General features: G+C 47.6%; 1 protein-coding gene across 1 annotated transcript; it reads right to left on the reverse strand.

The window, feature by feature from the left end:
- Positions 1-4,398: 4,398 nt before the first annotated feature.
- On the reverse strand, positions 4,399-18,344 carry LOC102562639 (antigen WC1.1). The gene is made up of 13 exons (XM_059726245.1): positions 18,284-18,344; positions 17,864-18,178; positions 15,898-15,987; positions 15,013-15,327; positions 12,588-12,908; positions 11,240-11,281; positions 10,839-11,153; positions 9,958-9,993; positions 9,484-9,612; positions 8,396-8,491; positions 5,821-5,946; positions 5,058-5,255; positions 4,399-4,511 (listed from the first exon to the last, which is right to left on the reverse strand). The coding sequence occupies exons 1-13, from the start codon at positions 18,342-18,344 to the stop codon at positions 4,399-4,401; spliced, it is 2,157 nt and encodes a 718-aa protein (XP_059582228.1).
- Positions 18,345-20,152: the final 1,808 nt, after the last annotated feature.

Below are 20,152 nucleotides of genomic sequence, written 5' to 3' on the forward strand. Positions count from 1 at the left end.
GGTTCAAGACCTCCTAGATCAGCGCACTGGAAGGACATGTCTTTCGCCCTCCTATCCATGGACCAGGAGAAGGCATTTGATAGAGTGGATCACGGGTACCTCAGAGGCACCCTGCAGGCCTTTGGCTTTGGGCCCCACTTCATGTGGGCTCCCCAGGTGCTGTATTCCTCTGCAGAGTGTTTGGTCAAGCTCAACTGGACCATGATGGAGCCCATCCCATTCAGGAGAGGAGTGCATTAAGGCTGCCCACTGTCAGGACAGCTGTACAGCTTGGCCCTAGAGCCCTTCCTCATCCACCTGCAGGGGCAGGTGGCAGGGTTAATGCCCCAGGAGCTGGCGGCGAATCTGGTCCTGTCAATGTATGATGATGACATACTCCCCACGGTGCAGGACTCATGTGACCTGGTGCACGTGGAGGCCTGCAGGGCATTGTACTCAGCAGCTTCCTCTGCCTGGGTCAACTGGGTCAAGAGCTTTGTCCTGGCAGTGTGTGACAGGTGGCAGATGGGCTCACTCCTACCCACACTGCACAGAATCTGCTGAAGAATGGTCTCACTGACCTACTTGGGGGTCTACCTGTCCCCCACAGACCCTTTCCTACTGGAGAACTGACACCAACTGGAGGAAAGGGTGGTGAAGTGGCTCCAGGAATAGTCAGAGCTCCTGAGGTGTCTCTCCCTGCGTGGGAGAGTGCTGGTGCTGAACCACCTGGTCTTGTCCATGCTCTGGCACGACTTACACACCCTGCCTGTGTCCCTTGATATCACAGCAGGGCTCCAGAGATAGGCACTCGAGTTTTTTTCTGGCCAGGACAGCACTGGTTCATTGCCAGGGTCTTGATTCTCCCTTTCTAGGATGGTGGCCAGGGACTGGTTTGCCTGCACAGCCAAGTCCTGATGTTCCATTTTCAGGCCCTGCAGCAACTGCTATACAGGCAGTCTCTGACTTACAATACTTCGAGTTACAACGTTTTGCACTTACAACATTTATAAATTAACAGCCTGTTTCAACTTTATGATGTCAGTTTCAACTTACAATGCTTGATCCGACATACGGCATGCCAGCAAACAAGTTCGCTGTGTCGCTCATCTCCCTGGAGAACGTCTGTCCCAACTTGCTTGGACACTTTCTTTAAGAAAGCAGACAAGACTCCAGAAAAACTTGCAGGCAAGACTCCTGAGAAGACTCCAGCCAAGAACCCTTCAAAAAGTCTAACCAACAGCCTTTCCAAAAGTCCAGCAAAGTCACCTCAAAGAAGTCCTTCCAAATCAATATGATTGCTATTTACAATTTAAATCCATTAATGTAGCTATATTACTCATCTCTAATTGATCGAGCACAAAATTCTGGGGTATTTTTGGTGAAAATAGGGTATCAGGCCTTGGTTCAGGAACAAATCCCCCATTTATAACATTGTTTCTTATGAGAAAATTCATTCCAAGTTTCAACTTTTTGACTTAAGTTGCAGTTTTCAGGAACCAATTGTGTCGTAAGTCTGAGGACAGCCTGTACAATGACAGTAGACAGGTGGCATAGGGCCACCTGGGCCGCACCTGCCTCTGCCACTTTCAGGGGCTCCAATATTACTGGCAACTCCTCGGCCTGTGGAGCTTTTCCTGCAGGACCTGCAGGGTTGCCAGAGTTCCACCACAACCTCCTCCAGGCCTGGTGCCATCCCACTCATCAAGCCCCTCCTCTGGAACCCCCAGCTTGAGATGCCAACACCAGAGGCACCCCAGTTGTGACAGAGGCTCATAGTGGCTGGTGTCACATGTATCAGAGACCTCCTAGACTACGATAGGTAGGAGTGTGTGGACCCCACTGCACTGGCCTGGCACATGGGTCTACACACAATACGTGTGACCTGCCATCTGGTCCAGGAGGTGAAATCTGCCCTACCTCCTGATGCCCTTGCCCTTGTTGACCAGTTTCTGCATGGTGGTGGTCCACCCCCCCCACCCCCACCATGTTCTTCAGCCCACCACAGTTTGTCATGGGGCTGGCGCCTCACCCAGCCTTCTGGCACTCCCTGATCCAACACCTATGCTGGGTGGAGGACACCAGACTGGTCCACTTTTCCACCATCCATCACCACCACCACTTCTACACTCTCAGGCACCACACTATCCATCATGCCACCCTCATGTCCTGCCCAGACACCAAGTGTTGGAACCTGCTCGACTAGGGTGTGGCTAGGGCACCCCAGTGCCTGACCCTGGACTCCACCTTCATTCCACAAGCCACTGGGGACTTCATCTGGCAGCATCTCCATGGAGCCATTGCCACAGGCATGTATGTGATGACCTTCACAGACACCCTGGTCTCTTGCGCTTTCTGTGGGCAGAGGGAGAACCTGGCGCACATGACACTCAAGTGCACCAGTCTGCAGGCCCTCCAGCTCCACCTCCAGAACCTCTTCCTGAGGTTCTCAATGCAATTCACCCCCACCTTTTTATTTTTGGTCATCCCATCTGTGGCCCCATCAAGTCCCAGGACCTCCTAGTCAACCTTCTCCTGGCCCTGGCCAAGTGGGCCCTCTACTTGACCAAGAAGGAGGCTCCAGCTAGGAAGATATCCAGGGACTGTGAGACTGCATTCCTTTCCCTCCTCTGTGCATGTCTCCGGGCAGAGCAAGAATGGGCGACGTCCACCAGCTCCTTAGATGCCTTTGAGGACCAGTGGGTGTGGCCCAGGGGGCTCTTCTAACTGTCCCCTTCTGGAGCACTTATTTTCACATTTTGATCCCCATGTCACTCCTAACCTGGTTTTTATTTCCCTTAGTTCCCCACCACCACCACCAGCACCACTAAAAAAAAAAATTATTAGTTTCATCATTCAACCTTTGGCCCCACACAGTGGGGGTGATTAGTTAACTGGGTGGGCCTTGAGGCCCATGTACACTGGAAGATACAAATAGACAGGAGCTTCATGGGAGAAGATGGCCAGGCCCCTTCCTGCCTCAGTCTACTGCTGCTGCTGCTGTTAGCTGCTTCTGCTGTTGCTTGCTCTCAGGAGCTTTTGGGGGGAAGTTAGCTGTGCCCCTTCCTGCCTTGGGCTGCTTCTGCTGCTGCTGCCACCCTCCTGTGCTGCCCATGGGCTCCTCCCCCACCATCACTGCCAGCAACTAAGGGTGCCTTCCCTGCCCAAGCTGCCTCTGTAGGCCACCCCCTGCCTTCACCTTCACTTTCACCTTTACCTGAATCATGCATTGAGTGGCTGACCTGGACGGCTGCTAGCACTGCTGCTTTTGGTGACTGCCTGTACTGCTGCTGCCCACTTTCAGGAGAGGGGTGGATTTCCTGCTGCACCACATTGCACTGCCCTACACTGCACCTGCACTGGATTACTTCCTTAATTGACTGCTCCTGCACTCCCTCACACCTGCATCACCACATCTGATCCTGCGCTTTGTTTCCCTGCCTGCTGCCCTGCTGCTAAATGAATGGCTGGAGGCCTGAGGGGCTCCTGGACTGAGCTTCCACACACATCGCCCCTCCACCATTCCAGCCATTTCTTCACACCTGCCTGAGCAACCTCCATTGTGTATTTTGCCCTTGTGGGATGAGTCCTGTGGTCCACTCCCCCTGCCCTGGTGTTGTGTGGCTGAGTAAGCCAGCTCAAGTCTGCCCAGCCCTTGTGGGTGTCCCCCCTACCACCTTTCCCAGGCATAGCTTGCTTGGTTTCCCATGGGGCTGTAGCTCAGTGATCTTCAGCCCCCTTTACCCTGACCTCCACTTCCCCCACAGCCCCAACCTGCCCCTATTGGATTCACTAGCCCCAAGGTATTTTTTGGATTTTGTTTATTGGTTTCTCTCTCCCCTATGTGGGGCAATGGCAGGGCAGGAGCCTTCTGGGTAAGGGCAGATGCCCCCACAGCATTTCTTGCTGCCCCCACTATGGATCAGATTCCAACCAGGCTCCCAAGGGGCTGCATGTCTCTACAATGCTGACCTTGGAGGCAGGGTCTAATTTACCCCCTCTGGAGGTAGACATGCCTATATTTGTTACCTTGTCTTGTGATGCATTTTCATTCTCACTCCATTACCATCCCCTTGGACTGACCCAATACATCAGGTTGAGAGAAATATAATTTCTGGAACAAGCTTACAAAAAGGGTTTAATAAGAAAATGCATTAAATTTGGATGAAGATTTTTTTTTTTTTTTGGAATACAAAAGCGCTAACTATTCATACAGCCTGATCAATGATAACTTAAAAATTGTCACTTAAACTAATACACTTGCAACTATATCACCCTCTATAAGAAGCTGGTCAGGCTACCAGCTATGCACGGACCGTCTCTAGTGACTCTTTGGCCCAGTCAGCATTTCTGAGAGGAGTAATCTAATTATATAGCATTTATGTCCTCACAAGGCATTTGTGCTAAACACAGACATTCTTACATCAATGTCTCAGCAAAACCATCTTCAACATCATCATATTCTGTGTCCCCAGGAGGCAGGGATGGGTCTTTTCTGTCAGCTCTACTTCTTCGGGAGTGCAGACTCCAACCTGAAAATATCAAGGGAAGCACATGATACTGACTTAGTTCTGAACCTGCCTTGCCTTTCAGGTGAGCCACCGCAACCATCTACTCCTTGGTGAACGAGGGCACCATGAAATACAAGTATATCTATTATTTCCAAGCATATAACTTCAGGATTCTTGAGGGAGGCCTCAAACTACTGTGGGAGTAACTTATATTTTTGAACTTTATAATAAAAAAAATATTTTGAACTCTCTGTTATTTCTGAACCTTTAGATTAAGCATGCTTTATTTTTTTGAAGCCTTTTAAATTTATAGCTGGAAAACTTGCTACACATTTTTTAAGGAAAACAAAGCCTTTTATGTAATGATGAGACTCCACTTTCTTCAGGGATTCCAATGACTTTCTCTTTATTCTGCCTAGGTGCAAGAACTTCTTCAGGGTGATAAACATCTTTGACATCATCATAGCCACGTCTTATGGAAATTCCAGACATGACAGGGGCTTTTTGAAAAATACTAAATACTATAAGACTAGAGATTGAATAGCAAGATATGGCATCTTCACTCACCTGTCTGTGAATACCTTGTCCCATCACTTTCCTCTGTGGCTTCACTGACTTCCTCATCATTCTGGTGAAAAGCAGAACTGTGTTCTGGATCAGAAATTTCTCCAGCATCATCATAACCATCTTTGTTGGCATCTCTGGGCAGTACAGAGGCCTCTGAAATACAGATGAGAATTAATAGTGATGAGGACAGGCCTGACACTGAAAAGAGAAAATAAGTAAAGGTCAGGGACAAAAGGCTGAGATGCCCATAAAGATCCTTGATATGCTCTCTCCGTCAAATACATTAATTCAGTCTGGGAAGCCTGTTAGAAAATTCTCTCCTTAGACCTAGATAAACTAAGTTCACAACATTAGCCTTATTCTAGAAACGCATTCCCTTTTCATAGAAAGATATCAGTATTATTGAACTGTATTTTGATTTAAAAAACGTTTTGTATCCTGTCCCAGTTTCTGTTTTCTTCCACATCTTTAATTCCTGTTTCTATCCATAAATTAATGTAATAATTTTGAGGCTTTTTAATTTAAATGTTTTCAGTGTATTCATTTATTTTTTAGTTTCTGCTTCCTTCCATATTCATATCACAGATTTATCCTGTGAGATGGTAAGCTGAAAGAGATCACAACAGGATGGAAGATACTTACAAGCTCACACAAGCTAGGGATCGTAAAATTATAACAGGTACCATGAGATTAGCAATAAAATTGTGAAACACGGTAAACTGTATTTGCTTCCCACTTTTCTTGAAATCCTGGTTTCTCTCACTTTTATCAGAGATCCCAGAGGCTTCCTCTTTATTCTGTCTAGATCCATGAACTTCTTCAGGGTCACGAACTTCTTTGGCATCATCATAGTCATTTCCTGTGGAATCTCCACACATGACAGGAACATCTGAAATAGATATGGTAATTAATAAGAATGAAGACCTTACACTTAAGACAGATATAAGTATGCACCTGGGACAAAAGATTTAGGTGCACACATTTTCAGGCAGGTAAGAAGTGAAAATCCCTTCCTATCAATCTCAGTATCAGTACAATCTCATATAGTTATGAAACACATTTGAAGAGATCAAATCTGTCTGCTAGATGCTGCAAAGAGCTGAAAACAGAAACCCATCTCAGTGAGCTGGGAGGCAAGGGAGGACTAGGATTGATAGGCAGAGGGAGCATCTACACGTCAACCTATGGCAACGTAGTTACCATATGGCCCGGTACAATGATGTAGTGATCATGTGGGTCTACATGTGATCATTGGCTATGTCGCCATAGCAGCATGCTCTCCACTTACAGCACACCGCTACAACAACATAGTGAGAAAAACAAAGTGCGCGCCACTCACATGGCGCAGTATGGACAATTACTGCGCCATGCTTTAGACCTTCCAAAAAGAATGGCAATGTGTAGACACACCCAGAATCTACAAATTCTAGCACTGGATAAATTGTTGTAATCTATTTCAGGCTTTTTACGTTAATTGTTTTCAGTGCTTTTATTCTTTATTTTTAAAATCATGAAAACTACTTGTTTTTTCGTTCTGTACTAACCAGAGTAGCACCTGTATGTAACAACTTCTTTGAAACTTTGACTAAGAAAATAGCTGTTACATTTTAACTAGTTCATAGTTAGCCACTGCAGTAATACTGCTCCTATCCTGAAGTTGACATCCCAGGACAAATAAGTGTAAAATTCTGTTTTCTTTTCAATAGTAGGTTTAATTACAACAGTAAACAGGAAAAAGTTTGAATGAGGAAATAAACCCTTTTATCAGGTATTAATGGCACTAGCACATGTTTTAAGTCAGTTGACTCTAGGCAATAAAATAACAAATACAATGTAATGCAAAAATAAAATATGGAAAGGTAGGGGAGTTTGTCACACACAAAGATAGATTTTTCTGCCTTTCTGCAAGGCAGGCAGCCTGGGGAGCTAGGCAACTAGCTTCCCATTTTCCTAGGATCCCTGAGATCCAAGACATGTTATTTCCCAAGTGTCCCAACTCTCTGCAGAGCTGACCCCTGCGGGAGTTTGGCAGCCTGGGCAGTCAGCCACCTCAAGAGTCCCAATGGCTCTGCAAGCCAGGAGCCTGAAATCCCTAGAAGCTCTTTCTCCAAAACAACCTAGAAAGAGCCAGAGAGCTGTAGTTTCATTTCAGGGTTCCCAGCAGAAAATCAAACTACTCCGGTAACATCCAGATTTCTGGAAACTGCAAAGCATCCAAACTGCCAAATACTTACTGCTTGGACAACATGCCTCTCTTCTGACATAGAGCACGGCATGAGTTTTCTGTTTCTTACGGTAGAAAATTCTGATGGAGGCACAAAAGCCAGGCAAACAGGAATTCATACTCCTTGTCACACCACAAATGCCCAAACCTTGTGGCTGCAATGAAGATGTTAATAGTTTCTGCCATTTTATTGCAGCAGACGTCTGATTGTTTTATGCACAAGACCACAGACAAGCCAGACCTACCCATGCTCTTCAGCTGCCCCAGGCTAGCACTCTTGGGACTTGAGAGGACTGATCCTGCAAGGCCTGGAAATTACTTTGCAGATTCAGGCCCCTCAAGCCCCCAGGAGTATACGCCCAGCTTTACCCTCTTACAGGAACTCATCCTGGGCAATCTCTGATGCACTTCTTTGTAAGTAGGGAACCTCAGCTTCCCCCTTTACATGGATGTGCCATGGGGAATCTCTAGGACACATCTTTGTAAGTGGGGAACACATCACCTGTTGTCCCAAAAGATTAGGCCATGATCAATTCATGACAACGGGCAACATGTGTTTTACCCAATGAAGCAGATCAGTTGTAGGGAGACATACTGCCACAGCCGGTCCACTTCAGTTGGTGATTTCTGTTTACACCCTTTTGTCGCTGCCCTCTGCCATACAACTAAATTAGTGCCACACTCTGTGGGAGAAAGGAGGAGGATGGAAGAAACAACAAAGGAAAGTGAACCTGCACAGCAGATCACTGACCACTGCAGCAAAGGGAAGGAGCTGGAGAATAGTTCTTATTCAAATGTTCCAAAGCCATTTTCAAATTATTTGACCCTAAAAATAGATGCTTTCCTGGGCCATACTTAGATATAATCCAAAAATGCAATATGGACAATGTTGCAGAAAGTGTCCCTACAGGTGGGACTAGCAAAGTCTGATTCGTAAGCAGGGTAGGGCGCTCATTGACGGAAGTCCAGTTACTGGCTGGTCTCATCACAGAGCTAGTGCTTGCAGCATTTCAGCCCTCTGGGGTTGAAAACTACAGGAAATTAGGACTAGTTCATGATCTCAGGATGACAAGTGAATTAGACAGTGACTCTGTTAGGAATGCAATGCACACACCTGAATGAGCAAATGATTGCCCCTTCTCCTTCATTGAGCTGTAGTCAATCTCTTCATACACAGCCTCAGAGAAGGGCTGTATGAATTTTCTGGATGCTGAAAGCAAAGAGTATGTGGTTAGTAGAACACGAGGTGGGAAATACTATTAAACCCTTCTGCCACAGGTCAGTGAGGCACTGTCAGCAGTTCTTCTATTTTAGCCCAGAAAATATCCCAGTCCAGACAACAAATGTGTCCCTTTTCAAAACTTCTCTTTGGAGATGTTTCCTTTAGCAGTTGCACCATCACAAGATCTCTCCTCTTAACATATCTGTTTATTTTCATTTCATTACTGCACATTATTGCCTATGCAGCAGCTTCAATAATCCCTGTCCCAACACTTATTTCTCTGCTTTCCAAATTTCTTGTACCTACAGATGTATTTGACTGTAGGACTGAATCCTACAGGTGCAACTAGTGAGGATAATCACTATCCAATATTGCTCAGAGCTGTAGTTCACTCACCTATATTCTCACACATTTCCACAGGATTTCCAATTCTTCTAGGTCATTGGTGCTCACATTTTTTTTCCATTAGCCAGATGACTGGTACGAGGCCAGTTTGCAGGCTGGATCAGGCCCTGTGCCAGCCCTGTATACCAATTTCTGGCCGTGGAGCTCTGTACTCCCTCCACCCAGCTAAAGCCTCATCCTAGCCAGGCAGGGGCAGTGGGAAAAGCACTGGAGCTCAAACCTGGCAGAATAGAGATGGTGCAGAGCTCTGTGCCATGATGTCCATCTGAAATCAGGATGCGGAGCTCCCCGCTCCCCGCACCTAGGCCCCGTGAACTGGAATTGGACCCCGTGCTGCTCTGCATGTTCAGTCTAGGGCTGGGGGCCACAGTTGGCAAGTCTTCCCACAGAATCCATTGGGACCCCATGTGTTGAATTGCATGGCGCTGTGGGAGGGATCTGGCCCACAGGCTGGGGGTTGAGCACCCCAGTCTAGGTTCTTTCCCCCTATCTCCCTCTTCCTTCTGATACCCTAAAACTCTCCTTGCAACTTCAAAGAGGTATTTCTAATATCATTTAGACACACTGGGACACACCTTTCTGCTGCACTCTGCCTTTTTGCACCAGCCCAGCCAGAATGATAAGGACCAAGCAGAGAAGGACCCCCAGAATAATGCAGATGACAATGGGCACCATGTCTCCCCCACTGTCTGTTGGAGGTGGATCTGAAAGGAAACAAACATAGGAGCAGTAGAGACTCTTCTCTGAAAGACAAATGAATCTCAAGGGAACATCCCCAGTTACTAATTCTACTGTATGTGGCCAAAAGGTCAAATACTGAGAGACAGGAAGGGAACTCTCATACTAGAGCGAAAGCCAGGAGCCCAGGCACATCAGCGGAAAGCCACTGAGCAGGAAAGCCTACTGGTCGGCGTGCCCTGCAGGACCCACCCCAGGTGCCATTGCCTCATCGATATCAGACTTTTTGTCAAGAAGCTCCTTCTCCCAGAGCACAGGTTACAGGTCATCTCTCAGGAAAATGCAGCACTTAATGAAAGGGGGTTCTTTACCTGTTCCCTTACGGGACGTTGTCATTCCTGTAGCATCTGAAAAAGGAAAAACGAGAAGGGTTGGAGTCTGAAAGATGGGAGAGGTAAAGCATTATCTACCAAAGGGATGGTCCCTCTGTGTGGCTGCAGGTGGAACTGGCACATCACATATATGTTCTCCCTTCAAGTGGGGCAGGGACAGTGCTGGGCCACCTGAGAAAGAAGTCCCCCAGTGCTTTAGGAGCAGTGAGGACAATACTAATAAACTAGAACACCGGAGCCTCAGATGAGAGCAGGGGCTCCATGGGCTGACACATGAGCACATCTGGGCCCTCCAAGGTTACACCCCTCACCATCCATTCCTGTGGCCAAGGAACAGGTGTCTGATACATGGCTGGGCAGGGGGATCCAGACCGCTCCACAGAAAGTTGCACACTTTATCAAAAACCTGTCAGTCACTGTTACTGCTACCAAGGGGTGGCCTGCTCTTACTGCATAATGGTTTGAACACAGATCCACAGTGCAAATAACTAGATTAGCTTTATTCATTATGCCCAGGTGATAAGGCTGCCTGGCAGAGGGATGGGTGCAAGGACAAGAGATTCAAAGTTTTCCACCATTCTGCATCTTATATACAAATACATATATACTATTAGGCCACTCATTAGCTAACACAGTTAGGAAACCTGGTTTTCCCTCACTCAGACACACTCCAAGTTAGGGCTCAGCAACCAGGTGTATCTGTAGATGCCCATGGTACACAATCAGTTGTGCCACAACCAATCACAGCACAGCCACTCATGCTCCACTGACATCATCTCTTTCTAGCCTCACATACCATCTCTGCAGGAAGTTTTCCTTATTGAATCCTGCCAAGCCTGTCCACAGAGGCTTGTACTCACCAGAGCAATTCACAGCAGCATCTTCTTTATGGTGGCAGTTAATGTCCCCCCAGTGCTTTGCAGGACAGTGCCACAGAGATGACTCTGTCCCTCGACAGTCCAACTTCTCCAGCCAGATGGGGCCATCCCCTTCCCCGAATGCTGCTCCACTCAGGGCAGACACAGCAGCTCCACAGCCCAGCTGTTTACACACAACATCCGCATCTGCCATGTCCCAGGAGTCATCACACACTGTTCCCCAGGAGCCACGCTGCCAAACTTCCACTCTCCCTGAACAGCCATCCTCTCCTCCCACAACACGGATCTTTTCTGTGTCTGAGAAAGGCAGAAACTTTACATGTTACTGGGAGAGCACGGAAGGTCCTTAGGGATTGAGAAGATATATAGAGAAGCATCCATACCTGTGCAGTTTGTAGAGCTTGGGCATGCAGCAAATGGGTTTTGTGTTCTGTTTTCTTTTCCTCCTACAGAAACAAATACTACCATGCATGAGTATCTTAAAGTTAATTACTGTGTTTCATGCGAAATAAAGTAGAATTTATACATGGAAAATTAAGTAGAATCTATAACCTCTCCACTGCTGCACTGTGGGCATGGTTACATGTGATGCTACATCACTGTAGCAATGCACTCAGCTGACATGGAAATCATGTGCATCTATACATGACCAGCAGCTACTTCGCTGCAGTGGTGCGCCCCCTCACTATATTGTGCTGCAATGGCCATGTAGCAGCTAAAAATAACTAGGCACCCAGCGTACAACACAGTACAGGCTGCTATTGCGCTGTGCTTTAGTACTTCCAAAAGGGAGTACTACAGCATGGCGCTGTAGCAACATTGCCATATGGGTACGTGTAGACACGCCATGTATGAATAAGATGTAAGTTCTAGTTTATGTAATACCCGAAGGATTTGTACTACAGTGATAATCATGATTTCTCAAATGTTTTGCAGCTCTCTGACAGCATGTGTGCTTGTGATTTCTCACTCCATGCTTTCTCTCTTTGAGTCTCTTCCCTATCATTTTATAAAGAACCTGATAGTGAACAGCTTTATTATCTGAAAAACACCTGGAGTAGTAGGGAATTCCAGTGAAGAGAAACAATTGTACTGCACCTGGAACCGAAATGAACCTATGGCTCAGATCCAGCATCTTCACACACGTATCCAAGCCACTAGCAGAAATAGACACGAATAGATTTTTGGAAAATTCTCACCCTGCGTCAAACTTCACAGCCTGAATCAACCATTGATTTTCATCCCCAAAATAGAAACAACAAAGCTGCACATATAATGTTCAAAAATGAATGCCTACTATGTAATATACATTTTATTTATAATGAATAATGTTCCTTTGTTTACCACAGGCCGTCTTCTCATTTTAATAGATAATTAAGATAAGTTTGTTATAATCTTAAGAATGAAAAAAGGTCTAATCAATTAAAAATGTCCAATGCTCTACTGTGACTACTTCTCTCCCAAAAACTGGAGGAAGGAGACTTTGGTACCTGCTATCTTATCTATGTCCTTCCCAAATAAACATTTGATCCAGTAAAAGAGATCACCCACAAAACTGGGTGCCTAATAAATATGCACCTCAAAAGCACCTTGCCTAAAAATGCAATATTTTTCTTCCTCAATGCCTCAGTGAATGTGGGCACACATGTGCAGGTGCAGGTTTACATCAGAGGCTGGTGGTGTATCCTCTGGGTGTGTATGTGTATGTGTGTTTTAAGATGGTTTTAAAATTACCACTGCAAGAAATGTGGGTCTCTTCTATCCGGGTATCACATGACTGAAGATCCCACGGCTCTGATGGGCACTGCCAAAGGGAACTGTGATGCTCACGATGACACTCAATGTTGTCCAGCCATGTGGGACCAGAACCTTCTCCATATGCAAACTCTCTTGCAAATGCCCCTCCAGCTCCACAGCTCAGCTGTTTGCATATAATTTCAACAGTGGCTTGAGTCATTCGATTGGAGCAAACACTCCCCCAGGTCCCATTGTAGAAAACCTCCAGCCGTCCAGCACATTCACCACCATTCACCAGCCTCAGATCCATGAACTCTAGAGGGAAATGCAAAAAATCAAATTGTACTGACCTGATTCTGGTATAACCTGAAGTATGCAGATTGAAATCCCGGAGATCACTGACAACTCTATGCAGGAACAAATGTAGCAACAATTTCCATCAAGAATCACTGAAAAAGTCAAAAAGTTTTCCAAAGATCCTAAGGTCATAAGCGGGGATCCGGGTTTTCCATTTCCCACAGAAAAATGGAGTAAACCGTGGATTTTGCCTTTTACCTGAGGCAAACACAGATTTCTAATTTTACCAGAGAAACCTGTGGATTTTGCCATTTTGCAACGCGCTCCCTGCACGCTGGCAGAGTTCCAGCCTGCAGGGAGCTGGGAGGGAGTGAGAAAAAGGTGGAGAAAAAGGGGCCGCCATGTACATAGACGTGCACGTGGCCCCAGGCAGCTGGAAGAGTAGATTCAGCAGGTACGTGTAGGGAAAAAGGGGGATTGAGGCCCCTGGAAGGAGGGAGGGAGCTGGGCAGGGCTGGGGCTGCTGTCCAGCTGGGTGGTGCTTGGAGCTTGGGTACAGGGTTGCAATTCACAGCTGAAGGGCCCAAGCTGGGAGCAGAATGAGGCTGTGGGTGGCTTGTCCAGGGGAAGGAGCAGCGGAGGACCTGGTCCCCGCTGCCATGTGCACTCATGGGAGGCAGGGGGTTCCCACACCACCCAGACCTGTACCCTCTGCAGGCACAGGCTGTAGGCTTAAGCTCCCACCCTGCTTCCCTCCCCCCGGACTGCTGGAGACCCCCAAGCTAGCGGGCATGACCCGCCACAGCTGGGGAGAGTGGGACCATGCAGGGATTTCTTGCTGCTGCAAGCTTCCCCCGACGCCCGCCCCCCGCTGCCCTGGAGATGTGCCTCCAGCACCTGCCACTGCTTTGAGGGGTGCAGCTCCATGCTGCTTCCCTCGTTGCAGCCCCGTGCACAAGAGGTGCATCATCAGACCAGCACGGGGTGGGGGCAAGAAGCAGCAAAGAGCTTTTCTGTGTACTTCCTCCTCTCCCTGCTGCACAGGGTCATGAGGGGGAGGGAAGCAGGGTGGCAAGGAGCAGCGGTGAGCAGGGGGCTTCACCCCTCAAAGCAGTGGCAGGCGCTAGAGGCGCACTGCCAAGGCAGCAGAGTGACAGCCTACAGCAGCAAGGAATCTCCCCATGCCCCACTGTCCCTGGCCACGCCAAGTTGCACCTGCTGCCTCTGGAGACTCCGGAGGCCCCGGGGGAGGGAAGCATCATGGAAACTAGAGCCCGCAGCCTACGTCTGCCCTGGATACAGACCTGGAGGTGCAAGTCTTCCCTGTCCCCTGGAACGTGTGAGGCAGTAGGAAACCTGCCCTCCCCAGATGAGCCACCCACGGCCCCATGCTGCTCCCAGCTCGGACCCTGCAGCTGTGCATTGCAGCCCTGGGCCCCAAGCCCCACCCAGATGGGCAGCAGCCTCAGCATACACCTGCCCTGGGTACACATCTGGGGGCACAGGTCCCCCCTGTCCCTTGGGAGTGCATGTAGTGGCAGGGAGCAGCCCCGTCCAAGCCCACAACAGGGAGGCAGTAGGGGCAAGGGGCTACAAACCTGGGTTTATACCCCCGGCAGCTGGGGGCCCCTTCCAGCAGGGCTGGGGGAGCAGGGGGAACCAGCGAGGCTGTGGGGGCTGTGGCTGGGGAGTGAGTGCCATCAGCAGGGCTAGGGATGGGGGCAGGGAGGATGTGGGGTGGCCTTTAATTTTAATCACAGATTTTAGGTTTTTTAGCAGAGAAGTTGTGATTTTGTATGAGGGAAAACCAGGATCCCTGGTCATTAGGCATAAAATGGAAACCTGTGCAAAGTCATTGGTTACCAAGAGTTACAAAATACCTAAGATACTGCAGTGTCTCTCCCGGTCCGTACTGTGTAATAGGTTTAGTATCTTTCATAATCTAGGTGGACAGTTATGGAAAACTGCAGCATTTTAATAATGACTGTCATAAATGGGAAGGCAAGAAAGAGAAATAAACAGCCAGGGAGGATCTCTATTATTCTTATCTCTCCCCTCAAAGATTTGCCCCCTCTAGTATATCACTTCTTACCAGGCTCATGAGAGCAGCTATACAACAGACCTGAACAGAGCACTCCTGCATCCTCTTTGTGTCGGCAGTTGTGCTGGCCCCAGCCCCTGGAAGGACATGTCCAGAGCTCGGACTCATCCCCGGAGCATTTCACATCGTCCAGCCAGATCTGCCCTGAGCCTTGCCCATATCGAGCAGAAGGAGATGCCTCAATGGCGTATCCACATCTCAGCTGTCTGCAAATCACATTGGCATCAGACAAGTCCCAGGAATCATCACATATGGTCCCCCAGGAGCCCTGGTAATACACCTCCACTCTCCCAGCACAGCGACCTGCCCCATTCACCAGTCTGATCCTCCTGCTTCCTGTAAGGAGAAATCCCAGCAATTAATGTGCAAATCAATGATAACTGAATAGTCTCCATGCAAATCATTCTGATGTTTAAGGGAAGCCGGGGGAACAGAACAGGGCATGCCCAGGCCCAGCTGCATGTGCAGATGGAAGCACACCATGGGCTGCTCTGACACAAGTGGGCTTGGCTGGGCCCCATGTGAGGCGCACCACCCACCTCCACTCCCCTCACCCCTGGCAAGCTCCCAGGACCTAGCACCTAGGCAGCCGCCCCAACACACACACACATGCACACCCTGCCCCAACACACCTCTCCCCACCCCAGAGGAGCTCTCACTGCCCCATGACCCAGTCCCATGTCCCCAGGCTCACCCACCCCTCCTGCTCCCTAACACTGCTCACTGCGTGCCCACAGCCCCATAGAGGGTTTGGTGAGTTGCTGGCGGGGGGTTCTGAATCGGCCAGTAACAGCTCATCAAAACTCCATGTTCGCTGCAGACCTAAATAATTGCCCACTCCTAGCTTACATCCTGGCTGTACCCCTGACAGAAGAGGGTGTTTGTAGGATTTTCAGGGGAAGTCACCTGAGCAAACAACACTGACGTCTTCAGCTATACCAGGCTGCATTGTCTCAGACAGGGAGGTGTTACACAGGGTCAGATTAGACTCGTGTCCTGCACACTGAACACTTCTAAACCCCACAGGACCTGTCCCACGCTCAGACTTTGCAGGGTGATAGGCTTTCTCAGCAGCTCCACACTGGAGCTGCCTGCACACCACGCTGGCATCATTCATGTCCCACTGATCATCCAGGACTCTGCTCCATGTGCCACCAAAGGAAACCTCAACTCGCCCATCGCACCGGCTCTCTCCATTCAACAGTATGACTGATTCAGAGTGACCTGCCCTCAGGGAAGACAGAAAATGCATTGAACACCACTCTTTGTTCTGAATTACATAAAATGAAGAATGCATTCATGATATTACCAAAAGTTATCAAACATTCAGAGAACTACAGTGAGAAGATGAAAAACTGCTGTTACAAGGATTTTAGGAAAATCCTTCATTAGAATTTTAATACTCAAGGCTAGAGCCCTGGCAGAGAGAGTTGCTGGCTAGGATGTCTGATTAAGTGTATTCCTTGAAGCCAAGGAATAACACTGACCTTTTGATCCTGTCAGCCAGCAGAGCTCTCTTGGCAAAGGGTATGACAAAATAAGACCCTATGGCTAATGTAGCTCTGCTGCAAAACCCCTGATATGGATGCAGCTTCTGCTTTCTCCTTGCAGAGCTTGTGTTGTCAGGGATGAGGGTGTAGCTCCAGCAAAAGGAAAACCCCTGCCATCAAATGGCCCCAGCAGCTTTGTAATGATGCCATCATTAAAATATTAGCAGGCTCCTCTCCCCACACCACTGTAGCAATGTAGCCTGAGGAAGGCAGACAGAAGAGCCTACAGCTTTGCCTTCTGCTGTGAGGCATTCAGATAGCACTAAGCTGATTGAAGGTGTCTCGGTATCTAAAAACATGATTCACGCAGCTGCATCTAATGCCAGAAATTCTAGAAGCAAACAGTAGACATGACCACCGCGATGCTAGAGGGCATGTTCACTTCCATTCAGCTACTATGACCAAGAATAGAGAGGTATGGCATAAATCTAGTAATCATCAGATTCAGTACACATGGGCAAGTGTAAATGAGAATTACACAAGTTTTATTCTTCAACAATAAGCAGTCCCTATAGACTCTATATCTATCTCTGACTGACTGACTAGCTATTTAACTGAGAGACCATCTCCCAGTTACCAAATCAACTAAATTAGGGAGCATCTCCAAATAATAACTATTACTTTAATAGGTTTTTGCTGCATTGCACTAAGAAAGCATACCAGAAATGGCAACATATGAAAGCCGTGTCTTCTGAAATAGGTCTCCACTATGAAGCGGGGAAGGAAAGTGAAAAGGGTTGAGTTGAAAATGTCTGTACCAGTGGCATTTGCAGCCTGAATCATAGTTTCTAATGGGCAAGGAAAAGAAAGGAAATGCAAGGAGAAGAACTCAGAATATGCACATTGATATGATAAAGTTTTCTGGGCACTGGCACAAAGCTACCAAACACATCCCTTGCTGGTCTTGTGGGTCAACATCCTTAATGCTATGTCACTAGCATTAGCTCTAGCCTAGGTCTGAACCCCCATTGCCCCTGCCAACCCAAGGCTGCCCCTGAAGTCCCCTCCCAGCTTACGGTTGACTCCCTGTACCTCCTGCCAGCCCACAGCTGATCCCCAGTACACTTTACAAGGCCAGGGCTACCCCGATTCCTCCTGCCAGCCTGGTACATGGAGCTCCCCCTGGATGCAGGAGTCGTGCAGAGCAGGGGTGGACCAGTCCTGGACTAAGCTGCTCCTCTCGGTCTCAGTCTGCTCCCAACTCAGGTGCATGAGAGGACATGAGCCTGGTCACAGTTTAATGCACCTGAATTTTCTGTGCAGAAAATTCAGGCATGTCCTGTATTGCCTATCTACTAATCCTTTGTTGTTTCTACACTCACCTGAGCAAATCACACTAACATCATGGTCATGTGAGCATTGAGAGGCCCCCAAGGCAATAACTGGGCAGTGCCACAAATGGAGTTCAGTCCCATTACAATAGAATGCGTCTTTCCAGACAGGCCCGGTTCCTTTCCCAAAACGCCCTCCTCGTGGAGTGGACACAGCAAATCCACAATCAAGCTGACGACAGAGAACGTGGGCATCAGATAAATCCCAGCATGAGTCACACATGGTGCCCCAGACACCGAGCACTTGGACCTCCACTCTCCCCGAGCACTGTGTGCTGCCGTTCACCAGCCTGAACCCTGTGAACCCTGGGGGGAAAAAAAGGGAGACATTGATTAGATAGGAACACACCAGCCCATGTCCCGTTTTATACCAAATAGTCAAAAAATAAGGAAGTCCGGAAGAGTCATTACCTTTCTGACTATCTTGACTTTGAAGGATTTTGCCAGATATGGATTCTAGTTTTACTGTCATTGCTTCCAGTGAAGTGATATCACTTTGTTACTAAACCCAAGCCCTGGTCTTTTAGGTGACGGTTTGAAGGGTTGATTTGAGGAATTCCTAAGCCTTTGTTGGAAAGGGTAGGATATATATAACTACATAAATACATGGATACATACATAAATGGCTTCCTGCAAATGCAGGGGATTGGATTCAGTGTCTCAGATGGCCCCTGTTGGTCCTATATTTCTATTTTTAACATATCACTCTGAATACTTACGTGAACATATGAGGCCAATATCATTTGCATGTGAGCCTGTCTGATTCATGGGTGGTGCTCGGGGGCAGTATGCGAGATAAGACTCAGTTCCCACACACTGAAACTCTTCAGTCGAGATTGGCCCTTGTCCTTCTCCAAAGTGAGCTCCTTCTGTGATGGATACAACTGCTCCACACTGTAGCTCATTACAAATCACACTGGCAGCTTTAGGATCAAGGTGGGAATCACTGACAGTAGCCCAAGTGTGTCCATGTCTTATCTCCAGACGTCCTGAGCAGGCATTGTCACCTTCAATCAGCCGGGGCTGTTTGTCACCTAGAGTCAATCAATCCATCAATGAATGTAACATTGAAACTCCTTGCCCTCCATTACATCTTTTAGTAGATACAGATGGGTTTTTTAAACATTTTGCATACAAAAATAGTTTTTAAAACAGGGAATTAACTCTCCATACAAGCATTAATTAGCTACCTACCAAATTATTGAATTTTTAACTAATCATGAAGGATAAGGCATATGCATATTTTATGACTCCCCTCTATTTTCTGACTTTTTTCTGATATTCTGTTCTACATTGTTACTAAATATTAACACAAATCTGTGGTTTCAATTTCTAGAAGAACAGGCAACAGCTTTAGATAATCCTTCTACTTATACTCAAGAGAAAATACAGGTAAGTAAGGCAAGAGAAGGAATAAGCAAAGCAAAGAGAGCAAGGAAGACAAGAAGTACTAGCCACAAACTGCAAGCTGAGGATCTGTTCCTTGACTCTCTTGCAAAGTGCATGATTTGTATTTGTGAAAATTTATCTGCACCCTCTTTCAAACTCTAATAGCTGTGTGAGCAAAAGAGTTATGGATTGGTGACACTTCTCATTCATTCTGCACAGCTGAAAAAAACTACATAAGTCTCCAAGTGAAGAAAAGTCTGAGTCTCAAAACTCAGTCTCTGTATTGGAAAGCACATTCTAACAGCCAGAGTGATTGTGGAGATGACCACCCACATTGGGAGGTGGCAGTAGCACCATTAGATTTCATCAATTTTCAGGGTAGGAAAGGAACTCAGTAGATCATCGAGTCCAACCCCCTGCCCTGGGCAGGAAAGAGTGCTGGGGTCAGATGACCCCAGCCAAGTGTTTGTCCAGTCTCTTCCTAAAGACCTCCAAGGTAGGGAAGAGCACCACCTCACTTGGAAGCCCGTTCCAGATTCTGGTAACCCTTACCATAAGGAAGTTCTTCCTAAGGTCTAGTCTAAATCTGCTCTCTATCAGTCTGTGGCTGTTGTTTCTAGTTGCTCCAAAGGGTGCCTTGGTAAAAAGAATATCTGCTATTCCTTGCTGCCCATCCCTGACAAATTTGTAGACAACCATCAAACCTCCTCTCAGCCTTCTCTTACAGAGGTGAAGAGAACCCGGTCCCTCAGCCTTTCCTCATAGGACCTATCCTGCAGGACCCTAATCATATGAGTGGCCCTCCTCTGGACCCTCTCAAGGCTATCCACATCCCTTTTCAATTGTGGCACCCAAGACTGAACACAGTACTCCAGATGCAGTCTTATCAGT

Source organism: Alligator mississippiensis, chromosome 4, assembly GCF_030867095.1.
Source record: "Alligator mississippiensis isolate rAllMis1 chromosome 4, rAllMis1, whole genome shotgun sequence".
NCBI classification, from domain to species: Eukaryota; Metazoa; Chordata; order Crocodylia; family Alligatoridae; genus Alligator; species Alligator mississippiensis.